This window comes from Rhinolophus sinicus, chromosome X (assembly GCF_036562045.2).
Source record: "Rhinolophus sinicus isolate RSC01 chromosome X, ASM3656204v1, whole genome shotgun sequence".
In the NCBI taxonomy this organism is placed as follows: Eukaryota; Metazoa; Chordata; class Mammalia; order Chiroptera; family Rhinolophidae; genus Rhinolophus; species Rhinolophus sinicus.
In genome coordinates, this window is record NC_133768.1 from 112,160,414 (window position 1) to 112,186,698 (window position 26,285).

A 26,285-nucleotide genomic window follows, 5' to 3' on the forward strand; every position below is an offset into this window, starting at 1 on the left:
AGTTTCGGTGGTTAAATAAGATAGTGTTCTAAACATTTTTTAAAGAGTATTACATAAATGATTATTCAACAAATTTATTGGGTACCTGTCTGGAATAATACAATCCTGATTTCTGCTGGCTTAGACCTTAGGATTTTGTGGGGAAGAAAAAGAAAGCAGTAAGGGTTGTTACTGCAGTGTAACAGCAGTAAAGAAAAAGTAGAACATTTGTACCACCAAATTTAAACAGGGTAAACACCTGTAAAAGTAAAAGCCTCGGGATTAAGAAATAAACACAGTAATATGTCATTAAAGACAAGCCACAAACCTAAAGGCTTGAACAAAAAATAATGGGCTAGGTTAAGCTACATGGAGAAAATAAAGGTAGCAGTTAACATGATTAGCAAAAGGGCAAGTGAGAGGAGCTAGGTCATTCTCTAATAAAAGGCACAGTAAATAATGCAACTAACAATGTTACATTATGTTTCCTATCATAGCAATAAAATGTACAATGGACAAAGTTTCCCATGTAAAGAATGGAGACGAAACTGTAGTTGAAGTAGAAAAGCTGGATAATTCCAGAGCACTCTCGGAATTGTCTTCATTCCTTCAAGAGTATAAAAGTGAATGAATGTTTCAACTTTGGGTTGGAGTTTGCAAAAGCAAGGGTGATGTAGGTCAAGCACACACCCTGAGACTTTAAAACTTGATTTAAAAAGACGATCAGACTTACAGAAAAATTGTAAGAATAGAAAAAAAAACAGGTTCAACAATTGTTAACCTTTTGCTAAATTTGCTTTATCATTTTCTGTCTGTATCCCTCCAACACACACACACTATTTGACGGTAACTTATTTCTCAAGAACAAGGATGTTGGCATCCATAACCACCATGCAGTTCCTAAAATCAGGAAACTTGATACTGATATCATCCTATTATGTAATCTGTAGAAGTTTTTTCAAATTTTGCCAGTTATCCAAATTCTGTCCTTCATAGCAATTTTTCCTTTGCATTCCGGGACCCAATTTGAGATCATGCATGGCATTTAGCCTCATGTCATGTTAGTTTCAGTCTGGGCTTTTTCTCATTCCCAAAGTTCTGAACTCCCCACTTTCTCCTTCACTTTCAGCAGATAACACTTTTCCTACTTTAATAGAAGAAACGGGTATTGAGAAAGGAATTTTCACCATCCTCTTTAATCACCTACGTATCACTGTGCACATCTTCTCCTATTCCCGCCTCTTACAATAGAAAACGTGTTCTTTCTCTTTGCTAATACCCATCCGTCCACTCACGCTCTCAGTTTTTGCCTCCCATGTTCTCAGAGCCTTACCCTCTTCATTATGTGTCTCTCTCCTACATCTGTATCCCTTTCTGCTGTACTGGATTCTTCCCATCACTTATTTGTTCCTTCAACAAATAAGTTTGAGTGTCTGCTATGTGTCTTGCCATCTTCAAGGTACTGGGAATAAAGCAGTGACAGAGAGAAAGGTCTCTATCTTCATGGAGCTTTCAAACATGCTCAGGCCTCACATGTTGAAGCAAATAAAACAACACTTTTCACAGTCCCACTTCCCCTTCAGGTGTGTATTACCTTTCCCCTCACCTTCACAGCCAAACTCAAAGAAGTATCTACACTTACACTTTCTCACCATTCACCCACACCCCTCACCCCACCCTAGTCTGGCTTCTAGCCCATCACTATTGAAGTGGGTCTTGCTGAAGTCATCAGTGAAATCCATGTTGAAAATCTAGTGGACATTTCAAGACTCCATCTTATGTAGCATTTGGCAACTACTCTCTTCTTGAAACACTTCCCAAGTAATCATGAAGAGTGTATGTAGGTATTAACAGAAGAAACTAAGCTGATGCTCAGTGTTGAAATACGTTGTCCAAACCAGATGGCTAAGTAAGTGGTGGAGTCAGTATCTGTGCTGAGGTTTGTATGAATTGGGCCTAGACATTGTACAATGTCTTGCTTTTGACTGATTAAGTGGGGATAATGCTATATATGGAAACAGGAAATGGAGGAAGCATAGGTTTGGTGATGGGGAAAGAGATGGTTGAGTGACAGCATACCCACACAATGCACTCTCCCGAATTTTCCATGTATACAGGTATGGTTTGCAAAAGAAAAAGGGAAGTGATTTAAATAGTGCGGGATGCTGCATAAATCGCAAGAGACTTGACACTATTTTTGAATTACTCTTCCATCTACTTTATTGTCGTCGTAAGTGCGTATTAAAAGGAGAAATGTGTTGTGGCTGTGTTCCTCATTTGTAAGATCTGCTCAGTTCTTTCACAGAAAGTGAGGTCATTGGCACTGCTATAAACAGGGATATCATAGTTAATTTATCATCAGGGTTGGTGGGGCGAATCAGCTTCCCATTTGACAATATGGGCTGCAACTTTAATGAAGCAGTTTTCTACAGCCAGTCATTTTAACAAATTACATTTTCCAAAACAAGCATTCTGTTCTAGACGTTGCACATTCAATACTCCTTTGAATCATTATGAACAATTTTTTGATATTACGTTTGTAATGCTCTTCTTGGCAAACAGACTTATGTGGAAATGCTATTAGGACAAGGGATAGACTAAGTGAAGGCTAAACTAAACTGTCATTGTTATGTGATGGCGATCTCAGGGCTTGTATTCTTAAAAGCCCTTGTGTATATTGTCTCCCATTGTTTTAAAATTCTTTATTAACAACTGGGGCCTGTAGTTGCTGTTTCAGGAAAAATTTTAGTCAAGAGTAAATGAAAGAATATGGTGTTTAGACTATTCTGCTTTCACACCAGGAAATGGGAGGTGTAATTTTGTTGTCCCTTGAGACCATTTTGTTGCCCTCCACTTCTAAATGTGAACATCTCTCAGAATGTGTCTCTGGTGTTTACAAACAATATTTTTCATATCATGTGGCCCCTGAATGCCAACGAACTACTTCCTATGGTACGCAACTGAAGAAATAGCGATCTCATGCTGAAAGGAAAACTGGACAGCACAGTACCAGACGTCCTCTTGGGTAGCACTAATTTAGACTAAACTGTATCTTATGGATTTGGCACTTAGGAGGTGATTTCGAAGTAATTAAGTTATCTGAGGAAAAATATGTAAAGCAGGGTAAGGGGCAAAGGGAGTGCCTGTGGGATGGGGATGGGGTTAACATTTTAAAATGATTAGGTCTCATGGAGAAGGTAATAGTTTAGCGAAAACCTGAAGGAAATGAGACAGTTGGTCATGTAACTGTCTGGGGGAAGAGTGTTCCCAGGCAGAGGAACAGCCAGTGCAAAGGCCCTGAGGAGGAGTATGCCGGGAATGTATGAGAAAAATCAAGGAGGCAGGCCAATGTGCCTGGAGCCGAGTGATGAAGGGGGAGAGTGATAGGAAATGAAGACAGGGAGGTAATGAGGGTACCGGAAGATCTGTCGTCGGCCATTGTAAGCCACTGTGGATTCTTTTACTCGTAAGTGAGATTGGGAGCCATTGTAGAGTTCTCAGCAAAGGCATGACATGATCTGGCTTAAATTTTCAAAGGATCACTGGATACTGGGGTGAGAAGAGACTCTAGGGTGATGGCAGGCTGTTGCAGTGATCCAAGGTAGAAGTGATGGTGGCTTTGTTGAATCATGGTAGTAGCTGAGGAGGCAGTAAGAAGTGATCTAATAATGGTTACGTTTTGAAGATAGAACTAACAGGATTTGCTGATGAGTTAGGTGTAGGGTCTGAGAGAAAGAGCGGAGTCAAAAATGTGTTCCAGTTTTTGAACACCTGGAAGGATAGAATTGCTGTTGATTAAGATGAGGAAGCATTGGGAGGTTGTAGATTTTGTGGGGGAAATCAAGTGTGTGGTTTTGGACATGTTGAGTTGCAAGTGTTTGTTAGGCTTTGGTCCGTAAGCTGTCTGTGGTCGATGGGATAAGGGGCTTAATACTAAACATAAATCAGCTCTGACACTAAGCACATAGTTTAGCTCAGCTTACATTTTTTTCTTAATTCTTTTGCTGCATTCATTGATTTCAAGTTTTTTTTGAAATGTGTCAAAAATCCACAAAAGCCAAAAAGTTCATATTTTGACTATTTTATGCATTTAATAATCATTTGAGCTGCTTCATATATAAATGACATTATTTCATGTCTAAAAATTTCAGATATATTCATTGGGGTTTATCCTACTGTCGTGGCAAAAGGGTTAAGACTTTATCAATGAAGGAAGCAGTGCTTTAATTTGCTTTCCAGCTCAAGCTCTTATCTCCTTGTGAACAGGTAACAAATAGTTTGCGGACCTGCTACTCTGTAGCACTGTATTAAGACAACCGAGTCAAAGTGTCAGGTAGACAATTGGATATATGATACTGGAGTTTGGAGTAGAAGTCAGACTAGAGTTTATTGGGTGTGAGCTGGAAGTGGCCAGTGTGGAGATGAGGCACGAAGCCATGGAACTGAATAAAATCCTCCAGGCAGTGAGTGTAGCTACAGAAGAGAAAAGGACTGAAGGCTGAGCCCCGGGCATGCCAATATTTCGAAAGTGGGAAGATGGGAAGGATCTAGCAGACGAGACTGGAAAAGATCAGCCAGGAAGTTAAGAGAACAGATGGGAAGAGTGGGAGTGTGAAGCAAAGTGAAGACAGTGTTTCTAGTAAGGAGCAATCAGGTCAACTGAGGATCAGGACTAGATCATTGGTGATTTTAACAAAAGTAGTTTGAGTGGGATGATATGGACATAAGACTCAGCAATTCTTCAACAATGGTCGTGGATGGAATGGAATGGAACTCATGCTTATGAAGGACCTTCGATGTGCTAGGCACTGTGCTAAAAAATCTTGCAATTTTAAAAATACGAAACCCTGTGAGAGTAGGGATGATGTTTATCCTAATTTAACTGATGAGGAAATAGGCTTAGAGGTATTAAAATTTTTTACCAAGGTCGTACTCACAGTACGGAGACCATTTATACAGTGCTATATATTTCAGCAACAATTTTAGCCAGTATTTCCTTCATATTCATTTCCAGGTCCTGTTTGGTCTTCCTTGTTACTTAGGAAGATATCGTAAGAAGTCCCAATCCAGATCAAAAGGTATAAATGCAAAGGTTTCAGAACAAATTGGAAATGAAGTGGGCGTAAGTCCTTGGACCAAACCATGCTCTGTAGTGTTTTGTTGTAATAGGTACCTGATCTTTCATATCCTTCATAAACAATGGTCTGAAGACTTCAGATCTTTAAAATTAGCCTCTATTCAGTTTTTGGTAGTCTTTGAACTAAACCTTTCCAGTGTTGTTATTTGGTGCCTGTTTATGATTTCCTTTTCAAAAATCATATACCGAGGTTTTGTTTACTCCCTTGAATATTGAATTTTTTTTTAATTTATTGGGGTGATAATTGTTAGTAAAGTTACATAGATTTCAGGTGTACAATTCTGTATTACATCATCTATAAATCCCATTGTGTGTTCACCACCCAGAGTCAGTTCTCCTTCCATCACCGTATATTTGATCCCCCTTACCCTCATCTCCCACCCCCACCCCCCGTACTCTGAATGTTGAATTTAATTCTTTCGCAATCACTTCTAAACAGTGGTTTCCTCTGTAATAGTTCTACAGTTCCATTGTTTAGTATCAAGTCTAACATATTCATTTCCCTAGAAGCTGTCCATCAAAAGGTTTACTCTAGGAAGTCTTTTTTGTCTCTTCCAATGCCTTGTGTTTTCTTTGAGTGCTCTGGAAGACATTATCAAGTTTTGGGGGGCTAACTGAAGTTTTCCATTTTTCTCTTTCTATGCTACGTTTCATAGCAGGGCTAGTCTTGGGCTAGGCAGCCTAGAGTTATTAATAAATTTTCTTATTTAATTGCAGACTTCCTGTAGTATTTCTCTATCCTAGTGAAATATTTATACTTTGACAATCATTTTATCCTTAGGATATATCCCTTTTCTGCCTATGAAATCTGAATCCTGGGAGGATTGTATACCATTATTATCTTTCAATCTTCATGTCTGTGAGATACAGTTTATTGACAACAGATTTTTATTTTTGTTTATTTGCAGATGTTCGCACACAAGCCATGTACCAGATGATGGATCAAGGCTTTGTAGGACTTATTTTTTCCTGTTTCATAGAAGATAAAAACACAAAGGTATTGTGTGTGTGTCTACCAATGTGTGTGTGTGCACATGTGTGCACGTGTATGTGTGTGTTCACACACACACACACACACACAGAATGGAGAAAAATCTTTTTGCAATTTTAATAGGGTGGCCAGGGAAGGTTTCAATGAGAAGGGTCATTGAGTCAGGACCTGAAGAAAGTGAGGGAGCGAGTCTTGTGGATTTCTTGGGGGAAGAGCGTTCCAGGCAGAGGAAATAGCCAGTGCAAAGACCTTGAGGTGAGTGTGGCATGTTCAGGGGACATCAAGGAAATCACTGTGGCCGCAGCAGTGAGGAAGACTGTGACCCTATGTCCCAGTGCCTCTGTGAGTCCCAGTTTTACCCCATTATCCCAGTCTCCTATTCAGTTAGCACACTTCTTGGAAGTGTCCTGGTTTAGACGATAACTCATTTGGTCACTCTACAATGAGGTCTGAAAGCTAACTGGGGCCAGATCTTATAAAGCTTTGACTTTGACTCTGAGTGGGGAAGCCACTAGAGGGTAACGGTATGTTTTAATGGGATCTTTCTGATTACTGTGTTGATAACAGACTGGACAGGGGCTGGAGAGGGAGCATGGGGAAGGAGGGAGTATGGAATCCATGGCGTCCATGAAAGCAGTTAGAAAGGTATTGCAGTAATCTAGCAAGAGATGATGGAGGTTAGACTGCGGTGGTAGGAGTGGAGGCAATAAGAAGTGGGAGGATTCTGCCTATATCTTGATGGCTAATAGCAGTAACAAGTGCTACCATTTATCACCGATTGTATGGCCCGTACTTATTAGGTGTTTTACATACATACGCTCTAACCCTGACAGCAAGCCTATGAGGATTGTTGTTATCCGTAGTTTATGGATGAGCATACTGAAGCTGAGAGAACTTAAGCAGCTTGATCAAATGGCTAGTCTTGCCATTCTCTCTTCTTTCATTCATGCTTCTGTTTGAATTTTATATTCATGTCAGGAGATTTTGCTATGTGTCAGTTTAAACCAAAATTAAATTAGTATTTAACATCGTAGGTATGAATTTTGCCAAGAGTATCAAGTATGTCCTATCATTTACTACATTAGTTATATTCTCAACATCTGCATTAACAATGAATATTCTTCATAAAATCACTCTTCTGCGAGTATTAAAGTTCAGTATTTTAAACTTTATTTTGCACTTGAAATGCTTTTGGCTTTGTCATCATAAGCTTATTTGTTGTCATTAAATAGTTGTTGAATAAGCTTGTCAGCTTCCAACACAGCAGTTTGAATGGTCTGGTTCTTAGTTTCCCGGTTCTCATGTTCGTGAGTAGTTCTCTGCTGTCCCATGAACAGATGTTTGATTGTGGCCATTTCATGTTGACTGAGTTGTGTGATGCTTCTTACAGAAACCAATGTGTGGCATATTATGTCTTCGTAATCTCTTCTAAACTTCCACGTTCAGAGTGGACTTTGAGTTTTAGGGTAGAGTCTACTAAATTGTTATTCCTTTTTAAAAATTAATCCTTCTCTCTGTGACCTTTCTTTCTTTTTTGTAATTTTTATTTATTTATTTTTTGTAGACTGGCCGCGTACTCTACACTTGCTTTCAATCCATTCAGGCCCAAAAGAGCTCTGAGTAAGTATGTCAGAGATGTATGTATGTATGTATGTATTGGTGGATTAATCTCAGTCTAGGAAATCGATTGTTTCGTTTCATTTTATTTCTCTCACTGGTAAGACATTAAGAATTCTATATTCTTTGTATCCCCATTAACATCTCCGTAAAGAGGTAGAAGCTCTTTAGCATCTTGGGTATTGGGAATCTAGAAAACTAGGGTCAGATAAGCAGTCTTTTCATTGCAATTATGTTATCACAGCCCTGTCGTCCCACATTTCCTTTCTTGCAGTTATTCTATTTAGACTGCACTGCTACTTTTCCTTTCTCTGGTGAATTGTAAACCAAAGACTGAGTATGAAGAGTATTCTAGATTTGTGTAGACTGTTGTCTTTGCTGTGCCATAGACTTGATTTTAGAATTGCAGTATCTCATTTAAATGTTTGCATAGGTTACATTTAAATTCATTTCTACCTAAATTAGAAAATCTTAATTTAATATCTACTGCATGCCAAGCATTATGATAGGCACTGAGGATGCAAGGATGAAAGCCAAGTTCATTATCTAATTGGGAAACAGAAGCAAAGACTGTCTTAAATTTTTTCTTATAATAATTGTTATTATTATAGCATTGTAGCAATGTTTGAAATAGCAATGGATTGGAAAAGACAGATGTCTGTCAGTACGGAGTGATTAAATAAAGTATGATGTATCCAAATAATGGATTAATATGTAGCCATTAAAAAATGAAGAAGCTCAGTAGTAATACAGAAATATTTCCAAAATGCATTGTTAAATAAAAAAGGTGAGGTACAAGAATTTCATATGTAGCATGCTACCATTCATGTAACAATATAGAAGAGAAATATGCATGAACACACCAGCGTACTTGCTTATAAGTATATAGAATGTACGGAAGGAAACACATCAGTCCCTCAGCAGAGAGGAAGTGGGAATGAGGGAGTAGGAGGTGTGGAGACTTCATTATATCCTTTGCATAACTTGGGAATGTTGAACCATACAGAAGTGTTACTTAGTCAATAAACTTTAATTTTTAAAATTTTCATCAAAGTGATAGATGCACATGTGTAAAAATATCAAATGGTATGGAAGAACTGACAGTAAATAGTCTCAGTTCTCAGAAGGAACCACTTCTTCTTTTGTTTTTAGTTCTGATGTTTTTACTCTTTGATATCTCTAAGTAATATACTTTTGATCCTCTTTCTTGATTTACTAATTTTAGCTATTATCTATTCTTAGCATTACATTATTTTGCTCTCAGAAACTTAAGTAAAGTTTCCCCTTTTATTTATTCTGTCAACAACAGACAATAGGCAATATCTTTTGGCTCCCTACTGTTACTTGCAGTTTTACCGTAAACCTTTATATTTTCATAGTTGCAAATATTTATGTTCTGTGTTGTAACCGTAATTGTGTTTCCTGTGCCATGTTGACTAGTTTATTCTAAGAGTACAAAATTAAGTGTTTATATTATGATTATGTAAATATTAGTCCATGTACAACTACACAGTGTAATGTAGTATACTGTGATTCTATTTCCTTTCTTGTATAGCTTTTTGCTTTTTCATAGTGTTTTGGAATGGCTTTTTCCTCCTTATTTTTCTGCCTTTATCACCTCCCTGAGCTCCAGGTTCTGAGGAGTAATATAAAATTATTTGGATTCCCTGCTTTTCCTAGGATTGCTCTCTGAAACCCTCCAGCTTCCTACCCTAATCCGGTCTCAGCTGACATCTTGGGACTTTCCTTCAATATCCTCCTAGGTTGGATCTGTTCTCTGGGTTTCATGTCATCTTTCTTGGGTCACTGTCATTTTGCGGTTAAAAACCCTCTAGTAATTTCCTAGGGAAGTGTGCATTTGAGCTAAACCTTCTGAGTCAGTGCTTATCTGAAAATGTTTTTATTCTTCATTAATAACCCTAATGAATAAAGAATTCTAAGTCGACATTTTCCCCGTCAGAACTTTAAAGGCACTGTTTCATGGTTTTTAAACATCCAGTGTTATTGACGAAGTCTGCAGTCTAATTCTGGTTCTTTTGTAAGGGACTTTGTTTTCTCTGTCTCCCTCTCTGATAGCTTTTAGGACTTTCTCTCTTCTTGAGGTTGTGCAATTTTCTATGATATAGTTAGAGTGTGGATATTCTATGATTCAAACTGCTGGATGCTTTCAGTCTGGCAGCACTTGTCCTACAGCTCTGGAAAGTTCTCTGCTATTGTTTTCTTTTGTGTCCCCAGATAAAGCAATCCATAACCTACCCAGTTCCTGGGAAGAGAACATCTTATTTATAATTCAGTCCAATCCCATAATTTAAAGTTTGTCCAAGTTTAAATCAGTCTTAGGGGGATAATCTCTCATTCTTTCAATTACTTCCCTTCCTCGCCATGTTTGGCTCTAAGATGGCATCTGAAGTGTTGGGGAGATGGTGTAAACAAACTTATGTTATAGGGAAAGGAAACTTCCTGGTTTTGTGCTGGTTTGGGGAATCAGGGCAGGAGTTCTTCTATTCATGGTCAGTACTCACCTTCACTTACCCAATATACTTCTCCTCTCTCATTGGCATGAAGCCCTAACATAAAGAGATACCTTAACAGCTCTTCTTTTATGACTCTCTCCCTCCTTCTCCCCGTAAGTTAGTAGGACAAATGCATCATACCATTTTCTCTATTTTTTGATAATTCCCCCTCCTGTTTTCCCTCCCTCTTTCTATAACTATTAGTCAGATATTAAAGATCCTAGATAGACCACAGTGACCCCTTTCACTCATATTTACTGTCTCTTTTTTTTCTAATTTCTTAGGTATATTCTTAGTTTTATCTTCCAACTCATTTATGGAAGTTTTTAAATTTTTTTTAGCAATTTTATATTTTTAATTTCCAAGTGATTGTTTTCCTTGTTTATTCCCATTTCACAGTATCCTGGTTCCTGGTTTATTGATATAATATTGAAATGTTACATTTTCTTCTGTTTTTTTTCAGTTGTCTGTTTCTTTTGTGGTCATTTCTTTTTTTATTAGTTTCAGGTAAACAAAACAATGCAATAGTTAGACATTTCACCCCTCATAAAGTGGTAATCCCCCTCCCTCAATCTATTGCTCCTCTGACATCGTATATAACTATTACAATTCCATTGACTCTATTCTCAGTGCTATACTCCATATCCCGTGACTATATATAATGTGTTTCCCTGAAAATACGACCTAGCTGGACAATCAGCTCTAATACATCTTTTGGAGCAAAAATTAATATAAGACCGGGTCTTACATGTTATATTATATATAAGACCCGGTCTTATATATATATAAGACCCGGTTTAATATAATATATAAGACCCGGTCTTATTTTACTATAAATAAGTAAAATAAGACCGGGTCTTATATTAATTTTTGCTCCAAAAGACGCATTAGAGTTGATTGTCCAGCTAGGTCTTATTTTCGGGGAAACACAGTATATTAAATTATAGTTAACATACAATATTATTCAGCTTCAGCTTCAGGTGTACAGTGCAGTGGTCAAGCATCTACACCGTCCATGAAGTGGTCTCCCTAGTAAGACATGTGCCCATCTGTGTGGTCATTTTTTATTGCTTATTTATTTTTTTATCTTTCTTGTCCATACTCTTTTAAGACCAAGGCAACAAAAAGATAGTTGGTAACGCATTATTTGTGGCCTTAGCTTGTTAACAGGAGGTTTTATTTTAGGGTGAGTGGGTTGAGAGCCTGCCATATTTCTTAGGGATCACCAAATATTAGATTTTAGGTATCTTACTCTGGGATACCAATCTTAACAAGTGTTTCCTCCTAGATAGTTTATTGTATTTGTTAGGAGAACACATTCTGCTGCTGCTGCTATAGGTGCTAATGATGATAAAGATTTTGGCTTAAGAATGGGAGCCTGGTTACTAAACATTCTGTGTACACAGAGGCTAATCTTGGAAGAGCACAGAAGCAAAGTAACTAGAGTCCCAGGTTTTTGGCAGGAGGACGAAAAGGGGTCGTCTCTAGGAAATCAAGGGAGGAGTGTGATAAAGCAACTTCATAAAGTTGTTTATGAATTTCTGGGCTCACTCTTAAGCCTCGTGTGCATGGATCTGATCCTAATTGGCATAATTGAGAATTGAATTAACTGGTAGACTGCCATGTAGGTCTCATACTGACCTCTGGGTGACGCACGTCAGAAAGATCTGAAGAGTGCTACAGTCTCTGAAAATTGAATGGACATTGGAAACACAGTCCGCTGTGGAAATTTCAACCTGAACTTAACTAGGCAGATTGTCTGCTAAAACAAAAATAGCAACATTCTCTATAGAATACAAGCAAGACCCAGTTATCTCTTAACACAATATTCAGAATGCATAGGATAAAATTCAGAATTACTTGGCATGTGAAGAGCCACAAAAATTTCAACTTGCATGGAAAAGGATAATCAACAGAGGCAAAGACTGAGATGACAGTGATGTAGGAATTACTTGATAAAGATTGTAAAGCAACTATCATAAATGTTCAAAAAACCAATCATAAATACTCTTGCAACAAATGTTTAAAAAGAAAGTCACAGCAAACAAATGCAAGACATAATGAACCAAGTGCAAACTTGAGAAGTGAAAAATACAATCGCTGAAATACAAGATTCACTGGATGGATTTGATAACAGAATGGAGATTGCAAAGAAAAATGTCAGTGAACTTTGATGATAGATCAGTAGAAATTATCCAGTATGAGTGAGAGAGAAAAAAGTACTGACTATAAAAGTAAATAAAGAGAATGACATAAAAAATGGCATGGTAGGAAACTTCAAGAGTTCTCCACAAAAGCAGTGAATACTCTGGCAAAAACTGTCAGAATGAACTTTATTGGAACTTTGGAAACTAATCAAAAGTTTATAGCAGCCAGACAAGTGCTTAATCAAGAAAAAAACACCAGAATCTCAGGATTTAAGGAAATCTCTCTTGAGTCACTTAGATGGCCACTAAGCTGACAGGATGACAGGACAGAGCCCTCAGTGGCCACACGTAGCAAATAATATAGACTATAAAAATTAGTTCAGGGAAGTCCCTAAACACACAAAGAAAATAAGATAAGCAGCAACAACAAACCCTGGGGAGGGGGTAAAATCTGATTTCCATACTTACCACATTATAGTATTCAAATGTCCCGTTTTCAACAAAAAATAGGCATTAAAAGAAATTATGGGCTATAAACAGGAAAAGTAAATTCATGAAAACATTCTCAGAGGAAGCCCAGACATTGGACTTATTAGATAAAAGCTTGCAATCAACTATTTAAAATATTCTCAAAAAGCTAAAGGAAACATTGTACAAAGAACTAAAGAAAACAATGAGAGTGATAGAGACTATCTAATAGAGAATATCAATAAAGAGAGAAATTATAAAAAGGAGCCAAATAGGAATTCTGGAACTGAGAAGTACAATAACTGAAATGAAAAACTCACTAGAGAAGTTCAAGATCAGATTTGAGAAGATGAAAGAAACAAAACTTTCAGATAGGTCATTTGAGATTAACCAATTTGAGGAGCAGAAAGAAAAATAATGAAGAAAAATGAATAGAGCCTAAGAGACCTTTGGGACATCTTAAAACAATATCAATGTACTCATTAATAGGAGTCCCAACAGAAGATGACAGAGAAAGAAACTGACAGAAAATATATATGAAGAAGCAATGGTTAAAACATCCCAAATTTAATGAAAAGCATGAATCTACCTGTCCAAAAATTTCAAAGAACTCTAAGCAGGATAAACTCAAGGAGATCTGCATTGAGACATATTATAATCAGTGTCAGAAGCCAAAGACAATCTTGAAAGCAACGAGAGAAGTTACTCATTACATACAAGGGATTCTCAACAAGATCAGGAGGCAATTTCTCATCAGGAACCAGAGATGCAAGAAGACAGTGGGACGACATATTCTAAATGCTAATTAAAAAACGCAACAACCAAAAACAAACAAGCAAAAAACTACCAAGCAAGAATTCTATTTCTGACAAAATTATCCTTTAAGAATGAAGGAGAAATTAAGACATTCCCAGGTAAAAAAAAAATCTGAGAGCATTTTGTCACTAGTAGATCTGCCCTACAAGAGATGCTAAAGGGAGTCCTTCAGGCTGAAATGAAAGGACAATAACTGGAATCCCCACAAATAAATTAAAAACTATCAGAAGGGTAACTACATAGTTAAATATAAAAGTCAGTATTAATGTATTTTCAGTTTTGTTACTCCTCTTTTTTCCTCTAGCATAAAGCAACAGTTATAAATCTTGATAGAAGCATATTGTATAAAGATGTAATTTGTAACAATAACAAAAGCATGGTAGTGGAGCTATACAGGAGCAATGTGTATATGACTGAAACTAAGTTGGTATTGATTTGAACTAGATTGTTGCAAATTAAAATGTTAATTGTAATTTCCAGGGTAACCATTATGAAAATAAAGATACACAGTAAAAAAAAAAAGAGAAAGGAATCAAAATGGTGCAGTAGAAAATGTCTTTTTAAAACAAAAAAGAAAAAGGCAGTAATGGAGGGATTTAGGAACAAAAAAAGGTAATAAGACATGTAGAAAACAAACAGCAAAATGGCAAAAGTCCTTTTTTTATCAGTAATTATGTTAAATGTAAACATAAGTAAACCCCCCAACTGAAAGGCAGAGATTGGCAGAATGGATAAAGAAAACAAACAAACAAACAAACAAACAAACAGAAAAACAAGAAGCTCTACAAAAGACTTTAGATCCAAAGACAAAAGTAGGTTGAAAAAAAGAATGGAAAAAGATATTCCATGCAAATAGTAATCAGAGAGTAATCAGAGGCTGTACTGTTATCAGACAAAATAGACAAAAATTGTTATGAGACAGAAGAGGAGATTATATAATGATAAAAGTGTCAATCTACCAAGAAGATATAACAATTATAAACACACGTACACTGAACAAAAGCACCCCAAAATATGTCACGCAAAAATTGACAGAATTGAAGGGAGAAGTAGATGGTTCAACAAGAGTAGTGGAAGACTTCAACACCCCAGGTTTGGTGAAACTAGAAAAAAATAAAATGAAAGGAAATAGAAGAATTGAAAAGCAGTATAAGCCAACTATACCTACTGTGTTTCCCCCAAAATAAGACCTTGCTGGACAATCAGCTCTAATGCGTTTTTTGGAGCAAAAATTAATGTAAGACCTGGTCGTATTTTACTATAATATAAGACCGGACCTTTTAATAGAATATAATGTAATGTAATTAATATAATATAATATAATATACCAGGTCTTATATTAATTTTTGCTCCAAAAGACACATTAGAGCTGATTGTGCGGTTAGGTCTTATTTTCGGGGAAACACAGACATATGTAGAATACTCCACTCAACAACAGCTGAATACATTCTTCTTAAGTGCACTGAATACAGTCTTTTTAAGTGCACGTTCTCCAGGATAAACCACATGTTGGTCTGCACAACAAGTCTCATAAATTTAAAAAGACTGAAATCATACAAAGCATCTTCTACAAACATGGAATGAAATCGGAAATCATTAACCAAGAAAATCTGGAAAATTCACAAATATGTGGAAATTAAAGAACACACTTAACCAATGGACAAAGAAGAAATCACAAGAAAAATTAGAGGTTACTTTGAGACTACTGAAAATAAAAACACAACACAACAAAATTTATGGGATGCAGGGAAAACAGTGCAATGAGAGAAATTTCTAGCTGTACATGCCTACATTAAAAAGGAAATAAATCAATAACTTAGCTTTGAGGAACTATTAAAAGAAGTACAAACTAAATACAAAGCAATCAGAAGGGAGACAATAATAAATATTAGGGTGAAGACAAAATAGGAAATAGAAAAACAATAAATAGAATCAAATAAACCAAACAATAGTTCTTTGAAAAGATCAGCAACGTAGATGGAATTTGAGATTATTATGCTAAGCAAAATAAGTCAGAGAGAACACGTTGAGAACCATATGATTTCACTGACATGTGGGATATAGAACTGAAAACAACAAAGGAACAAGACAAACAAAAGGGGTGGGAGGTGATAGATGAGGGTAAAAGGGATCAAATATATGGTGATGGAAGGAGAACTGACTCTGGGTGGTGAGCACACAATGCGATTTATAGATGATGTAATACAGAATTGTACACCTGAAACCTATGTAACTTTACTAACAATTGTCACCCCAATAAGCTCTAATTTAAAAAAAAAAAGAAAAGATCGACAAAATTGACAAATCTTTAGGTAGACTGACAGAAGAAAAAATGAGAGAAGAACTATATAACTGAAATCTGAAATAAAAGTAAGGACACTATTACCAATCTTACAGAAATAAAAACGATTATAAAGTAAAACTGAACAATTGTATGTCAATAAATTAGATAACCTAAATGAAATAGACAAGTTCTTTGGAACACACAAATTGTGAAAAAGAAATGGCAAACCAGGAAAGGCCTATAAATATTAAATAGATTGAATCAGTAGTAAAAAACCTCCCAACAAAGAAAACTTCAAGACCAGATGACTACATTGGATAATTCTGCCACACATTTAAAGAATTAACACTAATCCTTCTCAAACTCTTCCAAAAAACAGAAGAGGAGTGAGTAGTTCTAAATCATTTTTTTGAGGCCCACATTACCCTGATACCAAAGCCACACAAAGATATCACCAAAAAAAGAAAAGAAAATTACAAAGTAATATTCCTTATGAATGCAGATGACAAAATCCTCAACAAAATACTAGCAAACTGATCCCAACAGCATGTTAAAAGGATTATACACCATGACCAAGTAGGATTTATCCCAGGCATGCAAATGAGGTTCACATAAGAAAATTAACTGATAATGATATACCACATTACAGAAATGGAAAAGATGATCTTAGAATTCATGTGGAATTACAAGGTGTCCTGAATAGCCAAAATAATATTGAAAAAGAAGAACAAAGTTGGAGGAATCACACTTCCAGATATCAAAACTTACTGCAAAGCTTCAGTAACCAAACTGTGGATCTGCCGTAAGTATAGACATATAGACCATTATGGAATAGAATTTAGACTCCACAAATAAACCTGTATTTCTATGGCCAGTTGATTTTCAACAAGGGTTCCAATGCATTCAATGAGGAAAGAATAGTCTGTTCAACATGTGGTGCTGGGACAACTGGATATTCACATACACTATATACAATAATTAACTCATAATAGATCAATGACCTAAATAGAAGAGCTAAAACAATGAAACACAGAAGAAAACACAGTGGTAAATCTTTATGACCATGGATTTGGCAATGGAATCTTAGCTATGACACCAAAAGCATGAATAACAAAAAAACCCTAGATCAATTGGGTTTCATAAAAATTAAACACTTTTGTGCATCAAAATACATTATCAAGAAAGTGAAGGGACAACATATAGGAGAAAATATTTGTAAATCATATAGCTGATATGGGTCTAGTATCCAAAATACATAGGAAATTCTTACAACTCAAGGACAAACAGCTCAGCTTAAAAATGGGCAAAAGGACTTGAATAGAAATTTCTCTCAAGATGATGTACAAATGGCCAAGAAGCACGTGAAAAGATGTTCAACATCACTAGCTACCGTGTTTCCCCGAAAATAAGACCTAGCCAGACAATCAGCTCTAACACATCTTTTGGAGCAAAAATTAATATAAGACCGGGTCTTATTTTACTATAAGACCGAATCTTTAATATAATATAATATAACAATATAATAATATACCCAATCTTATATTAATTTTTGCTCCAAAAGACACATTAGAGCTGATTGTCTGGCTAGGTCTTATTTTCAGGGCACATAATTTTATATATATCTATATACACACACATATATATATACACACACACACATATATATATATATATATAAATTTCAAGCTGTATACCTTAATTATATTACAATTTTTAATAGTCAGATATATGTCAATAAAGCATAAAAAATACATGCAAGATGAGAGCTCAACAAATAAATTTAAAAAAATTTTCAGGAGCGGGATTGGAATACAAAAGCGTCTCTGTCAGTCTCCATTCTTTCAGGAAGGAAAAAAGACAATAGCTGTTTCACTAGATGGAAAGCAAATGCAGGGTTTGCAAAAGTGGGATACTGCATCTAGTGTTGTTAGTTTTGAAAACATCTTTAACTGCTTATGAATTGCCCAAGGTAACTCTGTTCTTGATGTTGACATTATTCTTTATGGATAACTGATTACTGTTCATTGAAGTACAAAGTCCGGGTTTTCTCTGAAGATTGGAATGATTTAATGAAAACATTTTAAGTATTAACACATTTTTATAGGATGGTAGAGATTATAGGTCTGAAAAATCTATTTGGGAGTGCACTGCAGGAGGGAAAACTTTTTAGCTGGAAACTTATTCTCCATGTTAGTTCCACCAGAGTTTCAGAAAGTGTTTCCCATTGTGTTCTCAGTAAATGGTGCTGACCTTGTAAAGGAAAAATACTACCATAACGGAAGAAAAGAGACGCATCGAATTCTCAGTCGCTGGAGCCTAACATACTTTAAAAAGTCACTGAGTGTCTTTCAGAAACTTGAGTCTGCAGAAATAAAGTGGCTTGTTTCAGACGGTGTGGCTGGGCAAGAGCAGGGCCAATGCTTACTCTGTGTGTCCTTTCAAGAATGTCAGGGCCTGAATCTGTTTCATTTAAGGCACTGATAAGATCAGCAAAGTCATCACTACAAGCACTGCTTCTGCATTTCACAGAAACAGATTTTGATTGGGCTAGAAGCAGATCCCCCTCTTCTTGGTTGTTTGAGTTCCTGAGCCTTATCCTTATTTTGTCTTCACTCTGGCTTTTCATTTTTTGTTTCTGATCTAGAGCCTACATATAAATCAGGTTTAGGGTTAGAATGTCATCTCACATAAAATAATAGACATAATCATGAACAATGAAAATTATGGCACTCAGTGAGTGTTCTGTTGTTTTTTTTAATCACCTTAATCTTTAAGACCTTATTTTAGCTGCACAGTGCTACTTTTTTTCCTTTTTGTTTTTCTGTTGTTTTTAACAGCTTTATTACGGTAAAAGTGTTATACAAAGAACTGCACATATTTAATGTATACAGTTTGATGACTTTGGACATACGTAAGTAGGTGTGATACCATCACCACAGTCAAGATAATAGACATATCGAACACCTCCAAAGTTTTCTTGTGTCCTTTGATTTTTGTTATCGTTTTTATTTTTGTGGTAAGGAGACAATATGAAATCTATCCTCTTACCACATTTTGAAGTACACAATACCTTATTGTTAACTATAGGCACCATGTTGTACAGCAGATCTCTAGGACTTATTCATATAGCATAACTGGAACTTTATGCTCATGGAATAAAACTCCCCTTTCCCGTATCCCCATCCAATGACCAGCACTGTTGCAGTCTTTGCTTCTAAGGGTTTGACTACTTTAGATACCTCATATAAGTGGAATCACGCTGTATTTGTCTTTCTGTGCCTGGCTTATTTCATTTAGCATAATGTCTTCCAGGTTTATCCATGTTTTCACAAATGGCAGATTTCCTTCTTTTTTAAGGCTGAATCATATTCCTTTGTATGTATATGCCATACTTTTATCCATTCATCTGTTAGTGGACACTTGGGTTGTTTCCAGGTCTCGTTTACTGTGAACAATGCTGCAATGAACATGAGAGTACAGTTATCTTTTTAAGATCCTGATTTCAATTATTTTGGATAAATACCCAGAAGTGGGATTTGTGGATCACAGGGTACTTCTATTTTTAATTTTTTGATAACCCTGCACTATTTTCCATACTGCTTTGCCATTTTACATTCCTACCAATAGTATACAGGCATATGCCTCCTTTATTGTGCTCCACTTCTGTTGTGATTCACAGATACTGCGATTTTTATAAATTGAAGGTGTGGCAGCCCTGCATTGAGCAAGTCTATTGGCAACATTTTATCAAAAACATTTACTTACTTCGTGTCTCTCTGTCACATTTTGGTAATTCTCACAATATTTCAAACTTTTTCATTATGGTGACCTTTTTTTTTTAAAATGGCTTTCATGGACAGTCAGTCCTATATATTCTTTTTTTAAAATTTTTTTAAATTAGTTCCAGGTGCACAAAACAATGTAATAGTTAGACATTTATCATTTATATCCCTCACACAGTGTCAACCCCCCTTCCCCCATCCACTACCCCTCTGACATCGCACACAGCCATTACATTTCCACTGTCTCTATTCCTAATGCTGTACTCCGCTTCTTGTAAATATATACATATACATATATATAAAATTATAGTTGGCATTCATTATTGTTCAGCTTCAGGTGTACAGTGCAGTGATCAGGCATCTACATCATCCCTGAGGTGGTCTCCCACATGGGGCACGTGTCCATCGGATACCCTACAGAATCTTTACATTATTGATTCATTACGGTGATCTTGATCAGTGACCTTTGATGTCACGATTGTAATTGTTTTGGGGCACCACAAAACACACCCATATAAGATGACAAACTTAATTGATAAATGTGTGTATTCTGCCTGCTGCACAGACTGGCTGTTCTGCTATCTCCTTGTCTCCGGGCTTCCCCATTCCCTGAGACACAACAATATTGAAATGAGGCCAATTCATGATCCTCCAATGGCCTCTGAGTGTTCAAATTAATATAAGACCTTCCAAGAACACTGGATGTCTTCCATTTGCTCTTTTCTATTTTTGTGTCTTTCAAGAAAGTGTTCAGTTTTTCTCATATAGATTTTGCACATTTCTTGTTTAGGTTTATTTCCATTTTATCTTTTTTCTTTTTGTAATCCCAAATCACTTTATTTTTAAAAACTCTAAAATGGAGAGAGAATAATGTGATTGGTCCTTTAACATCATATTCACAGTGAGAGGATTTTATAAGTTTGAATACAAAATATCTTGAAAGAAAGGAAAGTAAGCTCATTGCCAAATCCCTTATGTGACCCAGTACAGTACAGTGTTTGAATCAAGTGAATGTTTAGAGTAGCCATATATTTTATGACATGGTTTCTCTAAAGCCTATCTCATATACCTTTGAAGCAGTAAATCATAAATGAATGTCACAGAAAAGTAAACAAAGTAGCTTGTTAGAGCTAGCAGAATTCTCACCTTCCCCATCTTGAATGTCTGCAGCACGAGAAGGAATGAAGACAGTTTGAAGAACTTAAGGTCCCTTTGAGATTTCACATCTAGCAAGAAAGCACTTTGCTGATCATAAGCTTTCTTTCACAGGCACACCTCAGAGATACTGTGGGTCTGGTTCCAGACCACTGCAATAAAGTGAATATCACAATAAAGCAAGTCACGTGAATTTTTTGGTTTCACAGTGCATATAAAAGTTATGTTTCTACTATATGGTAGTCTATGAAGTGTGCAATAGCATTATCTCTAAAAAAAAATGTACATAACCTTGATTAAAAAATAATTTATTGCCAAAAAATGCTAACCATCTGAACCTTCAGCGAGTTGTAATCTTTTTGCTGGTGCAGGGGCTTGCCTTCAATTTATAAGAAATGCAGTGTCTGTGAAAGCGCAGTAAAGTGAAGTGCAATAAAACAAGGTCTGCCTGTATTGTTAGAAAGAAAACTCATGTACCTGACCTTATTTTTTCTTCTTTATAAAGAAGGGTAATAGGCTTGCTTTACTTCTCTGCAACTCTAAGGAATATTTTGTCACCAAAAATTAAGGAATGCTTTAACTGAATAGATTGGAAGGTATGGAGGAAGAAAAGTGAGTTAGAGCACTTATTCGCAAACGTGGCTGAACATAGGAATCGCCTGAGCAGTTTATAAAATATACTGAGCCAATCAGAAAAGGCTCCATACTATATGATTTTAACTATGTGATATGCCATAAAAGGGAAAACTCTTTTTTTTTTATAGATTTTTTATTGGGGAAGGGGAACAGGACTTTATTGGGGAACAATGGTCAAATTGTTGTCCTTTCAATCTTAGTTGTGGAGGGTTCTGTTCAGCTTCAAGTTGTTGTTCTTTCAGTCTTAGTTGTGGAGGGCGCAGCTCAGCTCCAGGTCCAGTTGCCATTGCTAGTTGCAGGGGACACAGCCCACCATCCCTTTCAGGAGTCGAACCGGCAACCTTGTTGTTGAGAGCCCGTGCTCCAACCAACTGAGCCATCCGGGAGCTCAGCGGCAGCTCAGCTCAAGGTGCCGTGTTCAATTTTAGTTGCAGGGGGCGCTGCCCACCATCCCTTGCAGGAGTCGAAGAATTGAACTGGCAACCTTGTGGTTGAGAGCCCACTGGCTCATGTGGGAATCGAACCGGCAGCCTTCGGAGTTAGGAGCACAGAGCTCCAGCTGCTGACCCACAGGGCCGGCCCAGGAAAAACTCTTTTGACAGTAAAAAGAACAATGATTGCCAGGGGTAAGGGAGGAGGCAGGGATGAATAGGGAGCACAGCAGAGTATGATACCATAATGGTAGACAAATATCCTTATATACTTGTGGAAACCCATAGGATGTACAACATCAGGAGTGACCCTAATGTCAAGTATGGACTCGGTGATGATGATGTATCAATGTTGGCTCATCAGTTGTAACAGATGTCCCACTCTGGTGGAGGTGCTGATAATGGGAGAGGCTGTGCCTGTGTGGAGCCAGGGGGATATAGGAAATCTCTGTACCTTCTCTCAATTTCGCTGGGTACCTAAGACTGCTCGATGTTTTTTTTAAATACACACACACACTGAATTCCTGGGTCCCTCCCCCAGAGATTGTGACTTTTATAATAGGTAAAGAATGAGGCCTGGTGTCATGACTTCTCAAAGAAAGTAGAACTTAAATATTCTCCCCACAAAGAAAGAACTGGTAATTATATGATGGATGGAGATGTTAGCTAACACGGTACGGTGGTGGTAGTCATTTTGCAATATATAAGTGTATTGAACGTTAAACACCTTAAACTTACACAATGTTACATGTCAACTATATCACAATAAAGCTGGGAAAAAGCATATGGTAAAAGAAAAAAGGGAATTACACAATTCATTGTAGCTGTTATAAGTGCTGTCAGGTAGTTAGGGAACAGTCAGGGAAGTCTTTGCAGAAGAAAGCATTCTTAAGCTGGTTTCTGAGGGGTGAGTAAAAGTTAGCCAAGTAAAAATCGGGCGGGGGGACTCCAGGTAGAGGAAAGGCATGTCAGATGGCCTGAATGGGGTGGAGGTTGTGTGTTTCAACACAGGGGTTCTCAAACTTTGCTGCTCAGGCGATTCTTTTTTTGTGTGTGTGTGTGTGTGCATTTTGAATGGGTTTATGTTTTCCATTGTGACTCTTTTTGTTGTTTGTATATTTGAAGGCTGTTATTCCTGTATGTAAATTTTTACCTTCCTGAATTCATGCAGTTAATTTTACATTTGATCTTCTAGAGCTTTCCAGATAAATACCATGTCTCATCTGTAAATACAAAGTTGTACTTCTCCAATTCCTGTGCCTCTAATTTATTTATTATGTGTAGCTTTATTGCCTGATATTCCCTTTACAACATTTAAATGGTAGTGAAAATAGTAGGCATTCTTGCTTTGCTTCTGATCCTTGTGGAAATTCCTGTACAGTTTTGCCTTTAAGTAACTTTGTATTCAGAACTAAGGAATACATATTTTCCATATTAAGAAAGTATCCACAAAATGCTATTTCTTATTTTGTTTTTAAATCAGGAATGAGTGTGAATTTTGTTAAGTTTTTTAGTATCTCTGAAAGCAATTATGACTGACTTTCTTCTGATATATTAATGTGATGTGTTAATAGATTTCCTATTATTGAACCAAGCTTGACTTTTTGGAAAAATATCCTCCTAGGTTGTCTTAATGTGGTATTGGGCTATATTTGCTAATATTTTATTTAGTACTTTTGCATCTATAGTCATAATTTATAACTTTTTAGAATATTTTGGTACTGTTTTTATCAGATTTCAGTATACCCCTATGAAAGCAACAGGGCCTTTTATTTGAGAGGTAGTTCTTTATATATTTCTTTATTTCTGCTATGGGGTTTTTGTAGTGTAGTTGTTGTCACTTCCCTGATGGTGTTAATTTTGGTAAACTGTATTTTCCAAAGAAGTTATATCCATTTTGTCTCATTTTCATATTTATTTGCGTAGAGAGCTATCTGCCAGATAGTCTTTTATGGTGTTTTAGCGCTTTTCTATTTCATTAGTTCTCTCCTCCTTGTCGTTTCATATTTTGCATATCTGTGCTTTTTCCTCCCCCCCCCATGATTATGTTAGCTAGTGGTATGTCTATTTTGTTAATTTCCCCCAATTATTTTTATTTATTAATTTGATTGTTTGTTCACTCCTGACCTCATTAATTTTTCTTTTGTTTCCTTATTTCTTTCGTTATTTCCTTATGTCTTATTTTGGTTATTTTGTTGTGCTTTATCTTAGCATTTGGAGTTTGGAATTTAATTAATATATTTTTAGTCTTTCATTTTTATTGATATGCACTTAAGGCTATGAATTTCTACTTATCTCTGCTTTAAATATATCCCATACATGCTGGGATAGTAGTAGTATTTTCATTCTCATTATGTTTTTTTAAGTCTTTTAGTTTTGGTTTTCATTTCATCCACCCATTGTGCTCCAGTCTTCCTTCCTCCCAATCTGGGATCTATGCTGTAGCTTTTCTAAAAATGGCCCTGCTCCCTAATGCCCTCAGGGTAAAAGCCCAAAACCTGAAGCCTTTCATGGTTGGTTGTTTCTCCTGCCATGCCTTCTCAGTCGCGTACAGTAAATCCTTACTTAATGCTGTCGATGGGTTCTTGGAAACTGTAACTTTAAGTGAAGTGACATATAATGAAACCAATTTGACCATAAGCTAATTGATATCAACAAGTTCCTGGTCACAAAACTATCACCAAACTTCTAAATAAAGACCTGAGCATTCAGTTCCGTTCACTGCATTCTTGATCTTGTAATTTGCAACCATATGTCCTTATTCTGAAAGTAGTTTATTTAAAGATACCTCATTTACTGTTCTGGGTATGTTATCACTGCACAATACTTATAAGCTTTATTATCATTGTCATCTTGCAACATACATATGCAATAGCTGATATTTTTACTGTGCTATTAATATTATTAAATTGTAGTATGTTTTTTTTAAAAGACATGAAACACTTCTAACATTAAACATTGAAATAAATTTGAGCTTATATGTACATTTAAGAAAGATTGATAGAAACAAGTAAGATAATCTTCCAACCCACTTATTTCAGTTCAGGGTCGCAGATGACTAGAGCCTCTCCTGGCAGCTCAAGGTGCAAGGCGAGGACCTTCCCTGGACAGGACGTCCTTCCATCATGGGGCACATCACACTCACACACACCCACTTACTCCCACTGGGACAATGTAGACGCGCCAATTCACCTCACATGCACATGTTTGGGATGTGGGAGGAAACCAGAGTACCCATAGAAAACCGTGCGGACATAGGGAGAATGTGCATATACATCATATACAAAAATTAACTCAAAATGGAATAAAAACCCAAATATAAGGACCTAAAACTATAAAACTCCTAGAAGAAAACGTGAAAAACTCACAAGATTGAATTTGGCATTGACTTCTTGGATAGGACACCAAAAGCACAGGCAACAAAAGCAAACATAGACAAATGAACTACATTAAACTTAAAAACACACACACACACACACACACACACACAAAAAAAAAAAAACTTTTGTGCTTCAAAGGACACAATTGAGTGAAAAGGCCTCCTACAGAATGGGGGAAATTTTTGCAAATTATGTATCTTATGAGGGGTTGATAGTCAGAATACAGAGAATTCCTACAACTCAACAACAACAAAACAACTCAATTTAAAAGTGGGCAAAGGACTCAAGTGTACATTTCTTCAAAGAAGATAGACAAATGGTCAACACACATAAGAGAAGATGCTCAGTATCACTAATCATTAGAGAAATGCAAATCAAAACAATGAGCTACCTCACACTCATTAAGATGTCTATCCAAAACATGGAAAAGAACAAGTGTTTGGTGAGGATGTGAAAAAGTTGGAATCCTTGTGCCCTATTGGTGGGGATATGAAATGGTGCAGCATCTATGGAAAACAATATGGCAGTTCCTTAACACATTGCATACGGTGGGGTTTAAATCCCTCATGAAGATTCTCGTGATCCGTATGCAACATGTTAAAAAAAATTAAAGCTAAAATTATGGTATGATTCAGCAACCCCCGCTGGGTATATATCCAACAGAATTGAAAGCAGGATCTGAAAGATATTTGCACGCCTATTATAGCATTATTCACAATAATGCTATTTTGAAGGGCATTTTTAAAAAAACACTTCCATTTATAAATATTCACTGTTAGAATATAAAAACAGAACTGATTTTTTTGTGTTAATCTTGTATTCTGCGACTTTGCTAAACTCATACAGATAGATAATAGTGTTGTGTGCAAATAGAAACAACAAAACATATACAAGATTTGTATGCTGAATACTCACAATGAATCCTAGAGAATGTTTCACATGCATTCAA

The 26,285-nt window shown here is 36.4% G+C and overlaps 1 protein-coding gene across 4 annotated transcripts in view; it reads left to right on the plus strand.

The window, feature by feature from the left end:
• The window catches only part of BRCC3 (BRCA1/BRCA2-containing complex subunit 3), a 52,567-nt gene that overhangs the window by 16,048 nt on the left and 10,234 nt on the right, over window positions 1–26,285 (plus strand). For all 4 annotated transcript variants that reach the window (XM_074324100.1, XM_019716069.2, XM_019716070.2 and 1 more), the window contains 2 exons: window positions 6,025–6,113; window positions 7,672–7,727. In XM_074324100.1, the coding sequence (XP_074180201.1) occupies window positions 6,025–6,113; window positions 7,672–7,727 (145 nt within the window). The remainder of the gene's footprint in view (window positions 1–6,024; window positions 6,114–7,671; window positions 7,728–26,285) is intronic.